The 15508-nt window shown below is 50.2% G+C and overlaps 1 protein-coding gene across 1 annotated transcript in view; it reads right to left on the reverse strand.

The window, feature by feature from the left end:
* Positions 1-5036, reverse strand: part of LOC119103491 (acetylcholine receptor subunit alpha-L1-like) — a 96384-nt gene extending 91348 nt beyond the window's left edge. The window contains 1 exon segment of the mRNA XM_037227051.1: positions 4694-5036. Coding sequence (XP_037082946.1) covers positions 4694-4927 — 234 coding nt within the window. The 5' untranslated portion in view covers positions 4928-5036.
* Between the last annotated feature and the right edge of the window lie 10472 nt (positions 5037-15508).

Here is a 15508-nt window from a genome sequence, read left to right on the forward strand (position 1 = left end):
CATAATTTTTTCAGTTGACTTTTCACTTTTTAAATCTGACCTGTTAGCTTCTGGCCCCGACTCACTGATATGCGGCCTCAATATCAATGATCTGCACGGCGAAAAAGCGGAAAACTGGCGCTCTGCGACGCATGCCGGCCTCTCTGTTCACCAGGTCTTCTTGTTCAGTGTTTAGAGAAGTGCTAAGTGCTTCTCTCACGAACCTCCTCGGTGTTATCCACACTTTCAAAGATCATTTAGAGTTGAAGTCACACCAAGTTGCATCCTGAAAGAAACTGAATCCTGGTAGACATTTTTATAAAAAAGTATTAGGCCTTCAGAGTCTACAGACACTGTAAAAATATTTCAAATCTTGATTTCGTGTAACTTCGCCTTCAAATCATTATACCCTCGCCGAAGGCATGGCAGATGTCAGTGATGTTGTACCGGTCTATACAGAGCAAAGTCACACCAGTTTCAGTCCCCAAAACGACCTCAAGTATGTCTAGTAGACATTTCAAAGCATACCAGCAACATGGGCACGCCTGAAGATCGTCATTGCAATGATGATAGTCACCGCAAATGTCATGTAAAGTCAAGGCCATGTATGTCTTTTCAATGGCGTATTTCGGTGGCTTCACATGACACTTTAAAAATCAGAAAGACGGCATGCTTTAATTGTACCAGCTTTTCCCAGCAGGCGTGCCCAAATCTACGTAAAGAAGGCGCAAACGTGATCGGGCCTCGCTCAACACGGCTCGATAGCGCAACTAAATTAGGTAACTTGCAATGACCTGCCTGATAGGTGGACATCACATATGCCCTGTACTCGACAAAGGGCCACAACCGTGTCCCATGCGGGCGGTATCAAAGCTGACAGAGGACTTCTGCTGTTCAGGATTTGTTTGGCTTGAGGCGATTCTAAAGACATACGTGTTTTATACAACATCAGGAGCCGTTACGGACGTTTCCATCTGCAAACAATATCAGGAGCGGTTACGGAAGTCACCATCTGCAAAGAATATCGGAAGCGGTTACAGACGTTTCCATCTGCAAACAATATCGGGAGCGGTTACAGACATTATCATCTGCAAACAATATCGGAAGCGGTTACAGACGTTACCATCGACAAACAATATCGGGAGCGGTTACAGACGTTACCATCTGCAAACAATATCGGGAGCGGTTACGGACGCTACTACCTGCAAACAATATCGGGAGCGGATACAGACGTTACCATCTGCAAACAATATCGGGAGCGGTTACGGACGTTACCATCTGCAAACAATATCGGGAGCGGTTACGGAAGTTACCATCTTCAATGGGTCGATGTTGCACGCTAAAGAAAAGTTGTTACCTGCGTCAGTTTTTTCACGAAGGTGTACCTCAATATTTTCAAAGAGAATCCGTCCATGGAAGTCGATTTGTGCCTTGTTATACCAAAATAGCATTGGAAGTAATCCTGGCAGTTAACAGCGCTGATTCGACAGCACATTTCAGTGTGGGCAGCGGCGTTAAATGCGAAGTGGATGGTACGGCACTCTCCTGCAAAATAGTTTATTAGCTGTTGGGTACTGTGGAATCAAGATTCCCTAAAAACGTGTGAGGAGTCTGAAGCTTCCATTAGCCGTGCTCCTTGTAGCTCCTTGTAGCTCCAGTTACAAACGTTCCGTAGCTCTTGTAAATCATCATGAAACTGTAATATTGCGTGAAATCTGTCCAATTAGCCGTCAGGACGAAATGCGATATCGAATGCTATGTCAGGCACCTTGGGCGTGGTGCGCCACTGCTATGTCAGGCGCCTTGAACACGGTGCGCCACTGCTACGTCAGGCGCCTTAAGCGCGGTGCGTGACTGCTATGTCATGCACCTTGGGCGCGGTGCGCCACTGCTATGTCAGGCACCTTGAGCGCGGTGCGCCACTGCTATGTCGGGCACCTTGAGCGCGGTGCGCCACTGCTATGTCAGGCACCATGAGTGTGGTGCGCCACTGCTCGTGCCGCTACATTCCTCAATAATTATTTCTTATTAGAAACAGTAATTTCGCAAAATCGTGATGGATTCCAGAGTTTCTGATGAAATTGAAACGCCAAGAGACAACGCAAAGCGATACAGAACATCAGCAAATTCTAGTTGCGTTAATTGTGCGCACTGAATGCTTATGCGCACACTGGAGTGAAATGCATCATAATCACCTCTTTGTTTCTTGCAAATCATCAAAATAAAAGATCTAGACCGACGGTTATTGATGTATTTTAAAGACTTTTTATCGAAGTAAGAGAACGATACGCTCAATAGGACATAGGCCAGCCAAACCGTCCGCTAACTGTTGTTCTTACTGCCCGTCAAAGCCGTTAAACCATCCAAGCGAACCAGCCCTCGCGACCTGGCGCTGGCACCATTGAATGGTGGCCCACGCGGGCGAAACAATGCCTTTCTCCGCTCCTGTTCTCCGAAATGGTTTGTCAGAGGAGGGGCCCTCACTCAATTAAACTTCTGACTCTACCACACCGCGTTATTATCCATCCGATGGAAATTTGCCCCGCCATTCGCGGGTCGACGGTGGCAAAAGGAGGCGAAAGCAAAACATACGATGTCTATGCGGGTACGTAGAAGCCCCACACTAGAGCAGAAAAGGCTTGGCGAATTCACTTCCCGGTTGCGTCAAGGAAATAAGATCATATTTAATCGGGAAGCAAAAAACCTCCCACGCTTGAGATTATCTGTGTCAATTTATTGACAGTTTGGCAGCCTGACCCCTGCGCTTTGCCCCAGCAGATCGGTAAAATGGCCCTTGAGTGTACAAACGAAAATTGGGTAATAATCGGTGTCACCTGGCTACACCGGAAATTTCCACTCATCATGTTGCGCTTACCATCCATGCTCTTATGCATGATGGAACGAATTTGCATCCAGTGAGCGCCATTTTGAATGGCGACGTCGTCGTTTTGTTTAGTTTACCTCAGCTTAATCTGGTATTGACTGTGACTCAATCCGGCATTGACTTTGGATCAGTCTGTTATTGACTCTGGCTCAACCTCGTATTGACAATAGCTCAATGCGGTATTGACTATGGCTTAATCTGACATTGACAATGGCTCAATCTGATATTGACTATGGCTCAATCTGATATTGACTATGGTTCAGTCTGGATTTGACTATGGCTGAAAGTGATCTTGTTTGACCCCGGATATGAGCAGTCAGGTCATACTTATGTAACAATGCTTATATTTATGTATTGTTTAACTAATTGTTGCCCGCTTGGCCGCGGAGGAAGAAGTAAGGTCGAGTGGCTATCACCTTAGGCTCCCACGCGGAGGGTCTGCGTGTAACTTGCCGCTCCACTTTGGCCTTTGGGCGCTATTATGATTTCCGCAGTCTACTGGCGCTCCATGCGAGGATCCCCGATGGCAAGCGTCGTGTTCTCTTTTTATGAGGATAATTTTTGTTTGTGATTATCGAGCGATACATATTGCTGATAAGTCATCTTGCTTGACCCTAAACTGTACGACTATGGCTGCCGTGGCCCCGTGAGATTTACACCGTCGGTCTTTCCAGGAGTTCATGACGACGTGTTTGCGAATAGTGCGTAAGTAAGGCTAGGTTAGGCTAGGTTAGGTTGGGTCAGGTTGGGCTGGGTTAGGTTAGACTAGTGTCTTAGCATGTGTTGGGTATTGTCCGATGCTATGCATCGGCCGTTAAGTACCCATGCAAGTGGGGTGGGTGTCACGTGGGATCTCGGGGTCCGTTGGGACAATGCTAATGCTTCATGCTGCCTGATGTTTTACATTGTGTTCGTGGCGAAGGGAATGTGACTTTATTTGCTACCGAAAAGAAGGCTACAACAATGCGTTGTGCAGCGGTATTCGTACATTTCCCTATGTTGAGCTAGCAGTAGTATGACTCAACAAACCCGCGATATGGCTGAACAATCTGCTCTAAGGCAGTCCCATACATTAACCAATTACTTTGGAACTTTTGCAACGTTCGCGCAGAGCCTGTCCAATGGCATCGCGGAAAGTCACAAAATAAGCATCACCACAATGCGCACCGCAGACAATGTCTGAAGCTGCGCATTTAAGCGTTTTTAAACTCGCGCGTCTTCTGTAACATTGGCCTGATCTAAGATAAAACTTTTGTGACTCAAAATGAATTCCGAATTCTTCGAACTCAGTACACTATTTAGCCTAGTCACTTAAGCCGGGCATGACACTAAACGCATCTTTAGGCTCACATGAAGAGGCTGTGTGTTTGTTCTTCTTGTTTTCAATAGTATAATACTATGCACTACGTACCACTGCGTAGTTAGCACCGAATAATTAATGTAAGCCTACTAGTTTTATGGGTGGGCCACAGAATAACCGATCGGAGCTTCGCCAGCCATCATTTGTGTGCGATGAAGAAGCAATGCTTGTGCTGAAGGAAGACAGCACAGAGTCAACAGAATCTGGCTGCCAGTTATGTGGCCTCATGTCACTGGGTGGGCTGCTTCGCCTCAGTTCTCCCACTGAGCCTGTGCACGAATCGGAGCTGCGAATGTCGACTCCGGTTGCCACAGAGCTGTGCTAAAAGGCCGGTGCACCGACATCAGATGCACGGCACCAGTGCCGTCCTAAAGCGAAGCGAATGCTGACACTAGTGTCGTCCGTCGGCTCGAGACGGTACGAGGAGGAGGGATGGGCCAGTCGGGAGGTAGAGCGCACGGTCCTCTCACCAGGTCCATCAGCTGCGACAGTCGCAGGCCCAGCTTCACCGTCACCCGGTCGCTGTGGTTGGAGACGGGCCGGATCAGCCGGTTGTAGTTGGAGAGCAGGTCGTCGTACAGGCGCTTGGCGTCCGGGTTCGCGCGCGACACAGGCACGAGGGCGAGAGTCACGAGGAGAGTGACCAGCGCGTGCGGCCGGCGGCCGGTCCGACCGCCGAGGCCCTGCGACACGTCGGCGGCCATCAGGGCCGGGCAGGACGACACTGGCGGCGCTGAGCAGCGGCTGGTGACGGTACCCGGCCCGTACCCACGCGGTGTGCCATCTCCTCCACAGCCGACGCCTCCGCCGCGCGCGCCCGCTGCCGACGGACTGGCCGTGGCGCTCGAGCCATCTACCGGCCGAGCGGCGAACCCAGCCGTAATCCAATTTTGTTACGAGCGAGTCACGCTATGCCTATGGCAGCTAATGGGGGGACTTTTGTCGGCGATTTTCCACACAGACGGAAGCAGTGGCAATTGGGTTGGGAAGGACGGCCAGCTGAGCATGCGCTCGTCCGACGGAGTGCACTCCTGATACCAAGTGGCGCAAACAGGCACTGCAAATCGATGCCATTCTGGGCCTCCGTGAATATTGCGGCAATGGTGCCTCACGTGGCGGCGGAATTAACTCTAGCCTCGCTGCAAGAGATTTGCATTCTACCTCGTGCATCTACAAATGATCGCTGAGCTTCGCAAGTGATGGATGGCGTGAAGTTGGCCTCTCCCGGCTCCTTTTGGTGCTTTCGACCACGCAAAGCGCAACACTGCCTTTTTCCGGTTCTGCTTGAGCGCACTTCTCTGGTGTTCGAAACCTCGCTGTACCGTGTCTATTCAGCAGTTGTACCCACTAGCAGAGCGCACTAGTGCTAGGCAGTGCCTGTTCTCAGTCCTTCTTGAGCGCTCGCTGTGTGTCCCGTCCAAAGCACCGAGGAGGCGCCGTCAGGTAAGCCACAAGCACCGGGTTAAGGCGGGCGAGCTGAAATATCGCTGCGCCTTCTGGCTCTTACCCTAATCTCATGGCTTTCAAATGGTCAGAATGGGTGGAAGCAGCTACAACATAATCCAATATACTGAAGTAACGGCACCGGCCCTGGCCATTCTGGGAAGACCGAGATTGCTAAGGCGTCCGGAAACAACTCATTGAACGATTGTGTGCTGAGTTAATTAAAGAAAAGTGTAAGTTAATGAGTTTGGATCTTTCGAAACACTGCCGTACCTTTTCCAGAGTATTTTTGCACCTTTCTGAAGAATTATGTTAATCTGAAATCAGCTCTACCTTTTTCAAAGCATTTTTGAAGCCATGTTCTCCCAAACATACCAAACCAGACACACTTGAGTTAAATATCTTAAAAGTTGTGGTATGTTGACCACATTCGCCTGGTGTCATTTTACCAGGGATTTATGTGTTGCCGGTGGCTTACTCTTTATCAACGGAGACAATTATCCATGATCTGATAATTTAAAAAGGCCTTGGCCTTAGTATTAGTGCCGGTAGAACAGCGATAGGGCAGGGAGCCTTCAATATGGCAATGTCGTAACCCATGCCCGTGCAGTTGAGGAGGAAGAGCAGACGTGGCAAGTTCTTGCGCATTTGCCTGGGTTGTTTCTAGAGTTTTTTATGAAAACATTCCTCCCATTCTAGAAAACTGTGAAAGTGAAAAACAGGGAAATTGTTGCCCTTATTCCTTTCAACCCTCAAGTATTCGTATACCAGCAGCAGACTCGAGGCAATCCAAGGCCGGCGTGATGGCATGTTACAAAAAGACGCCAGACTATCCAATGCTACCCCTGCCAAGTAAATGGCGATAGATAAGCGGCTTGATGTTCTCAGGTAGATTTTAAGTGACTTTTTCATGAGGAAAATTTCTCTTGAGATTCAACCAGGGACCGGTACAGCACCGCTGAGATCCCATTTCACACGCCTACGAGGACATTGAGACCCCCAGGTCCCACGAGAAGACCTCAGATGCCCTGAACCTGAGCCTTTCCCATAATAGCATCTCACCGGTTTTAAGCACAATGCTGAAAGTTTGTGCAGCTGAATTTGTTTCATTTTTTACACTTGTTAAAATGTGCAGCTTCTGACGTTGGTGGGACACCATCTAGATCTTCTTTCTCTGGGCTGTGTCGTCGACATTTCGCTCAAGTAATGCCGCTGATGCTGCTGCTGCGCACAGCACCGGTGGCGCCGCCGCGGACCCTTCGTACGTAACGTAAGCACCGAAACCAAAGTCGACTGCCCATGGCGTTGCTCTCCTGGTACATGCTCTATATCTGCCTAGGACAATCCCAAACATCGATTGTAGATGGTAACTGGGCATTTATGACATACTGGTGCATACAGGAGGGGGCAAATGACGAGTTTAGGTGATCCCCTTATACAGGAGCGGGGTGGCAACAGTCGAGTCCAGACATTGAGACTCGACTCTTGAGAGTATCCTCCTCATACAGGTCGTCCCGCAACCATGCATATCGCAGTACGCAAATTATATGAATTTTGAAAAAGTTTTGGGTTCGACCAAAGTGCGGACTGAACTGCCACCCTAGGTTTTGCCACCCTGGGCTGGGGTTTCGGGACTGAACTGCCACCCTAGGTTTTGCCACCCTGGGCTAGGGTTTCGTTGGCATTTGCATATCGTTTGCGAAATCCGCCACGCTTTTTGCTGATAGCCTAGCAGCCTGGCAGAAAGCAGCGAAGGCTTTTAGCGTTGCTTGAACCTGCAGCCTCAGGCGGAACACAGCAGTATCGCACTACTCCACACTCTACATCGATCTGCTAAGCCGTCCGCTTTCGTGGCACGAACAAAACTTTTAGGGCAAAAGCGCTCTGATCACATTTAATTTTGACTTCAAACAATGTTCGAAGCAGGAACGCCAGAATCGCCTAGCGCCAGCTGCTTTCATTCTGAAGGAAAACAACTCGCTCTGCATGGAAGTTAGTGCGGTGCGTGAGGAGAGTCGTAATTAGTGACCATTTTGTTCGGCGCGTATCCAGTTATATGTGATTCCTCTAAACTATGTCCCCAAATTATTCAAAATTCAAGTGTCCGTGGCTAGAGAAGAATATAGCAGTAAGGCTCCATCCGGTGCAATGATATGCTTAACAACTTGGATAGTTGTGGTTGTATTGGGGTCAGTTGTCATGTGTCATTATCTTGGACTGATGTGGCTCACATAGCCTCCCTCCAAGCATCTAAAAGACGCTTGGGGAGGAAATGCGTATCACAGCAGTCCAAGGTCCGACTTACAATCTAAGACATTCATGCCCCGGCCACGAGCCAGGACTGAAGGTCGTACAGAAATGGCTTGGCACGGTTCCATAACACAACGTTATCGTTTTCTCTGAAGTATGCCGGCAGGCGCATAGTTTCGCACAACGAGGTGGGGGGGGGGGGGGGGGGGGCTGAACAGTGGGAAATAATCCATCCAGCCCCTAAATATGCCAGCAAACAGGTTTCTCCTTGGATTTTGCCCACTTTCTTTTCAAATTCGGAGGGGGCAGCTCTAGCCCAAGTTGGAGGGGCGGGGGAGGACCTGAAGCCTCCAACTGAATAGGAAACTATACCTCTGCATGCCGGTTTGCCAGTGGTGTAAATCTGAAGTCTGTCGATTGAAAAGATATCACCGTTAATCCTCGGCAAATAGATCATTTGAAGAAACGCATGGATAACAGCACATCACCTCCAAGAGCTACGGTTTTGCCACTCCAGTTTCGAACCTATCTCAAGGATGAGATCTTGTGACGGATTTGGCGGCGCGGAGCTCGACCGAGGCGGCCAGCGCCCGGGGCGCGACGCCTCCGTCCGAGCCATCAGCCGCACTCGCCGGTCGCTGCCGCGCAGCGCGCCGGCCGGCGCAGTGCTGCGGCCGGCGCGTGCACGGCGCGAGAATTTCGGCCGGGTAAAAATACCGCCGTGGTCGATAGCGCTGGCGACAGACTGGAGCTGTCGGCCCTCTCTCGCTCGGCGGTGACAGTGCCGACGTTTGGCGTGGCCCAGCCCGCCCCGGGCCGCACGCGGTATTGAAGATTTAACAAGTCGCGTGCTTCAGGCAGCCTTTGAAGGCGGCGGGACCGGACCGAGTCGTGTCGAGTGATCGGGAACTCTTCGACGGATGAGAGCACCTAGACGACAGTGACGCAATCGAAAGCCGTTAACGGTCCAGTGTTGCCTCGTGATCGGGCGAGGGAGCGATCAGCACCACAGCGGACATGCTGCGAAATAATGTGGCACATGAAGCTGCTGACTGCGATCTTACAGGCGGCTTACGTATCTACGCAGCTTGCAAAATGTCGGACAACTTAGGCGGGTTGCAGAATATCAAGGAATTAAAAAGGAGTTTGCGAGCGACGCCCTCACGAAGTTTTAAAACTGCAGAGCGGTTCAGGTGGTTCGCAGGCACGATGCGCGTTCTTTTTTACAAAGATGAACAGCAGTACGACTTTTCAAGCAATTTTCATGGTTTGCAAGTGGAATTTAATGCACATGCGTACGAATTACCCCAGCTGGGATCGTGCTTAGCTTTCACGTGCTTGAGTCCCGGCTGGCGTTAAGGCGCTTGGGTGCGGACATGATCACTGCGGTCGCCAACTCACTACAAGGGGTTGCGCGTCGAGGTGGAGCATACTCCATCACATCACAGCATTCCATAGCAAACTCAGTTTATAGCGTGCATTGACTGCCCAGCTGCCTTCCATTCATCGGCAGAGTTAGTGATATGAATGCGGAGCAAATCTTCCGCGTATGACAACCATAGGGTCGCATGATGGCAGGCTCCGAATGGTCAGTTACATCATGCTGCACTTGAAATCACCAGATGATTCATGTAGGCCGTCACCACAACTTAGTTTCTGGGGAAAAACAGCGGACACATTCCTGACAAGTGCTATATATAACTGACGTCCCGCGTTCACAGAACACAAGCTGGATAAATGCATGGCCATCCGATGGTCAGATTCGAATCCAGCCTCGTTCTCTCATCCGGTGATCTTCATGTGCCAGGCTTGCTGCCGCAACGAGCCCTGCGCCGCGATCGGAGGTCAGGGTCAACCAACCCAGCAGGACCGCAGCATTCAATGGCTGAAGAGCATGGATGGACTGGCCGGATCTCAGTGCTGGGAGTGCCTGTCTGACGGCGTGGCTGGATACCAGCCACAGACGTTACTGGGTACCACGTCCAATCTCACACGTGCATACTGTGCTAGAGCCTTTGTCATGGTCAATACCTCGAATACACAGAGACGGAGAGAGAGGGGGGAGTGAGGAGAGGAGGAGAGAGAGAGAGGGAGAGAGAGAGAGAGGAGGAGGAGGAGGAGGAGCAAGACAATGAAAGGCTTTGCGGGTCGAATAATCCGCAAATGACCTGTCTGCAGGGCGCAGACAGAGCCTTGGCAAGGGGGCACAGGGTTGACAAAAAACCCTGACACTAAAAGAGCCCCCCCCCCAAGGAAATCGCCGGAAGTGACTCATGTGTTATTGAGGGCATGCTTTCCTATTATATATATATATATATATATATATATATATATATATATATATATATATATACATAAACATACATATATATATATATATATACAAATTTCACATTTTTCCTCCCATAACTGGATCATAGGCCGGACGCTTCCGTGAGATCGATTTTGCCTTAAGTTTATAATCAATAAATTGTCAAAATCACGCCTTAAAGGATTGCATGAAATAGATGACCAGCGCTCTCTATTTTACAACGGTCCAGTGAACCCTTTTTAAAACGATAGAACTCAGCGCCTTTGTCAGAATTTTCACATGGGTTGAAAAGAAATAGCAAAGATTCCGAGAATATAGACTGAAGACAAAAATGGCTCAACAGTTTGCATGAACATGGCCAGGCCATGTTTGTCTGGATATCTTCAACATTCATTCAGAATTGATCAGTGGTGCAGCCTCCTTAGGCCGCACAGCGCTGGTTTCCCAGGCGTGCAGTTTTAACACGCGCTCGGGTAGGGGGCCAAACTGACCCCTCACTCCACCCCCACCCCAGCGAAGGGTATCTAGCCGGCCACCCGGGCGCGTGTTAACGCAGGCGCGCGCACCACTGCACTATTGGCGCCCGCCGCGCAGACTCAAACACTTGGCATGGCATTTGTTTCACTAGTCGATTTTGCAAAATAATGAACGTTTGCAGGGAAACACGGGACCGCCTAGTGCGTTTTGAATCCTTTCAGATCCACTTCACTCAGCACTTATGAGACACCGTATTTCGTTCTGGTAAAGGGGCCCCGTTGAGTAAAACACTACGGGGCATATTGTTGTTCCCAGTCAAGGGCTGGAGGGCCATTTTGTTCAACCGCGGTGTATTTTCCGGTCGTTATTCTGGCGACGTGGGGTGGCATCCCCTGACCGATCCAGTGCCCTCAGAGGGATACATCATATCACATTGGTCCGCTCCCTGACGCGGGAGACCTTCTGACCCGCGCAGTTGACCCTGGATCGACGCATGAATCGTCATTAACGAAACGACATCCCTGCTCACCGTAGGTGGTCAAACAATCGTCACACAGACTCCAGTTGGGCTTAACGGGACCACGCTGGAAAAGGGCTGGAGGGCTCACCGTTCGGTAGTGGGGCCCTGAGTGGCACGGGGCTCTTCTTTGACCTTAATGTGAGCACTCATCATAAGTTCTCGTTTCCTTCAACTGCCAGAGGGCACCGACCAACGCGAGAGACCCTCCGCCATTTGCGCTCCCGCCCCCGTCCCTGTTGAGCAAATCTTCCCTTGACCGATTCGAGGCCCTTGTTGACAACAATGTCCCGTGAGGCACTGAGGGTCCCTGAAGGATGTAGGACCCCGACCAATGCAAATTACGGGCCTGGCCTTGTCCCTGCTTGGGATATGGGCCCCCAGAGCTCGGACCAATACGAAGCTGACTGTTCGTTGTTCGTAATCTCTGGTCGTAGTAGAGAAACCCTCTGTCTCAGGGGCCCTATCGGCGCAAGAGATAATCTTGCTGGCATTTGAGGATCACGGCCCTATGGGCGGGGGCCCTAAATGTGACCTGCAGCCAACCCTTCGGACCCTTCAGCCATTCCAACGGGCCCTGATCCTTGGCCTTGGGACCCTTTGGCCCCTCTTCGGGCCCCCTCAAGCACCGCTCCGACTCGGGAACACTTACTGCTGCCCCGGGACCCTGTTCGGCACTGTGGCCCCTGGCCGACACAGGAGCCTCTCATTGTGTCAGGGAACCCGAACATTACAAATCGCGGACCCCGGCCTCGTTTCTGATTGGGAAATGGGTATCAAGCGCTCAGACGGACATGGAGCCGACTGTTCGGCGTTCGTGGTCTATGACCAAGTTGTCTCAGGGGTTCCTGAAGCGGTGCAGGAGGACCTCTAACTGATATTTCAGATCACGACCTTACGGGCCACGATATTTTACAAGACCTACAGCCAATGCTTCGGGACCTCATGCCCTCCAACCGGGCCTTTGATAGTCGGTTCCGATGGGCCGCCCGGGCCTCATCAAACACTTCTCTTGGTCGGCTCGGGACCCTTGTGAGCACAGGGCCCTCTGTTAGGCGCTGTGAGCCCCTGACAGATACAATTGTGTGGGCCCCGACCAGTGTCAATCACTGGCCCCGGCTTCATAGCTGATGGGAAAGTGAGCCCCAAGGCCCATAACGACAAAGAACTGACTATGTGGTACGGTGGTTCTTGACCGACATATGGGCCCATATTGACTCAGGGGGTCCCCGATGGGCGCAAAGGGCCCTCTGACCGTTATTTGGGAGTCCGTCTTCGCAGGTCTGGGCCCCTTAGTGAGACTCCGACCAGCCCTTTACGCCCTTGGACCTTCCAACCGGGCCCTTGATCGTCAGACTGGGTGGGCCCTCTAGGCTCTTCGGGCCTCCTCAAATACTGCCTCTAGCCGACTCGGTACCCCTTGATAACACAGGGCCCCTGTTACGCGCTGCGAGGTCCCAAACAATGCAAATCGCTGGCTCCGGCTTTGTCCCTGCTTGAGAAATGGGCCCTTGGGCCCATTCCGCCATGGAGCCGACTGTACGTTAATGGTGGCGTCTGACCGAAATATAGGCCCTTATCGACTCGTGGGCCCCTGACCAGCGCGCAGGGCCCTTTGGCGGCATTCGAATGCCGGGCCCTGCTGGCCGGGGCTCCCGAATGAGACTCCTGGCTGGGTTTTTGGGCCCTTCGGGCTCTCCACTTGGGTCCTTGATCGCTTAGGTTCCGATGGGCTCGAAGGGCCCCTCGGAACCGAAGGGGCACGTACACTCTGTACGTGCCACGCCCTCTGCCTGCGCCACTGCCTGGCTGCCACGTGCGTTGGTTTAATGGGATCGCAAAAGGTTCGCACATACAAAAGCAACGTTTTTCACAAAGAATGTTCATTTGCTGCTGTACGATTTTGATCTACGTTTGATATTGTACTAAACGTTGGAAGAGTGTAGACAGCATGTTTTAACAAGTTTAACAAGACAACAGGTTTTAACACACGATCGGGTGGGGGTCAAATTGACCCCCCGAAGGTTTTCCAAAATGGTTTCCGAACGGCGCAATGCAGCCAAGCCAAATTTCGCTCAGCTGTAAGAAATGAAATAGCGGATCGTTTGGTATCAAAAATTTAGATGTACCTTGTAAGGTCGCTGACCTATGGCAGGTCAAAATCAGGACATGGTTTCAACGAGGACAATTTTTTGGCTTCGTTTAATCTGGTGCAGCAACGGAGTGTTACACGACGCCATACATCTCTGAGATGCCTTCTTAGGCAACATAACAGTTGAATGAGCAATTTACGTTGGCCAAAGGTCAGTTATGAAGGTCAGACCAAAGTCAAAACCAACCTGTTTTACTGCTCTATTGGTTGCTGTAAGGGTTAGTTTCTGGTGTTCATTTCGAATTTATTGACAGCAGGAACCACCTTATACATCTTCCATGGACTTCTTAGAGGTCAAAATGGGTCATTGACCTGAAATGACCCAAGTCAAAACTTTGCTTCTAGAAACATTCTACCGAGCGTAATCTTTGTCGCTTATTCGAACGCAAAACTCAGAGCAGTCTTGTATGATTTTGGTCACCATGGCCTTCAAAAGGTCAAACGAGATCAAGGATTGTAAATGAGCATGTGACCTTTTGCTTAGCAGCAGTTAGCTAGGTTCTGGGGCACTTTGGAGACCATCGTAGAACTTGATCTTGTTTGACCTTATTTGACCCGAAGGTCATGACCTAGGAATATCAAGCTTTGACCTAAGTGAGCCCAATACAGGTTAACACACCCTGTAAATTTTGTATCTCTAGCTCTCTTAGTTCCTGAGATCTCTGGGGGGTCAAATTGACCCCCACCCGAGCGAAGGGTATCTAGCCGGCCGCCCGGTAGTCTGTTAAAGATTGTAACCTAAGAACAATTTAAGGCAGGCACGGAAAAGAGTGGAACGTATAAAAATTGTGATGTGTTGATCAATTGCGACAATCAGCCATAAGATCACAAACAGCCTATACGTCATTGGTCAGCCAGCTCAGGGTCAGGTAGTCTTACACAATAGTAAATTGAACGTTACGTGTCACGACAAAATACGCCAGCTCCTGTGCTCCTTCCGAGGCTTTCAGCCATGGTTCCACACTTACAATGACTCTGCGTTATCTATCCCTACGCACTTACACCGTTCGCATTAATTTGCTCTTCAAAATGTCTTGATTTTGCAAGAACTACGGCTTGTTCGCTACGTCGCGAGCTTTATGAATGCTAAAATAGGAAATGTCTCGAAAGCAAAAACCATTTAAGGCTGACATTGCTGCAGTTATTCGTATAGTTTACGTATTGTACGTCTATCAGAGGTATCAAGGTCTGAAGCGGGCTATTGTAGCATGCATCCCAATGCTAAACCAGCGTAAAAATAGGCTTCTTTCGCTTTTCTTGTCATCAATATAGATAGAAGTCCTTCCTAAAAACGGCCAACCTTACGTATTGTATAAACATAGCAAGTGAATATATAACCACATAATTGTAATGCTTCCTTTAGTTCTGACACAGTTTTGTCGTTAAAACAAATTGAATACGTGTCTCATTTTCCACATCGGAATGGATCTGACAGTAAATGGAATGAAGTGGTCACCGATTGCGGTCACAAACCACCTCATCCACCGACTAATTCGTGACGTCTGCGTAATCAAGGTCATCTGAAAGTGATTTACATGATCACTGTAGAACTGAAGGCTTTGGAAATACTAAGCTCGAACCCTTTGAAAGAATGGACTTCTGGGATCAGAGCCCACACTAAGGAGTCTTGTTGCGTGAGCCCTGGCCCCCACCTCCGATCGTGAAATTCCAGGTCAACGGCTGAATTTGTTAGCAAGTGCTTAACATGCCGCAATGCGCGGCACCTTCCATCCTGCCCGCTGACCTCAGCTGACCTTGAGGGCAGCCGCTGCCGATGGCATGAGGCCATCCCAGTCAAGAGCGGATGCCGAGCGCCTAAACAGCTTGATGCCTTCCACCACGAGTAGGCAGATCGTAGAGCAGGCACTGTATCCGGCTCAACTATCAGGGAAGACTGTTAGGTGGTTCAGAGGTGGACGAAACGTCATCGCAATACGGTGATTGAGACAGCGCTGATGACCATGTCCGATGGAAAGGCTGGCATTTCCAAAACTTGTCGTGCAGGTCGCGCAGTTAACAAAACAATCACGCATATTGTCATGTTGCGCAACGTTCGAAGCACTTCATCGAAAGACCAGCTGAGCCTGAGGTGGTCTGAAAACTCTGTAACCTGTAGATCTAACCCACAACTAATG

The sequence above is a fragment of the Pollicipes pollicipes genome, unplaced genomic scaffold (assembly GCF_011947565.3).
Source record: "Pollicipes pollicipes isolate AB1234 unplaced genomic scaffold, Ppol_2.1 Scaffold_5724;HRSCAF=6776_pilon_pilon_pilon, whole genome shotgun sequence".
Lineage (NCBI taxonomy): Eukaryota > Metazoa > Arthropoda > Thecostraca > Pollicipedomorpha > Pollicipedidae > Pollicipes > Pollicipes pollicipes.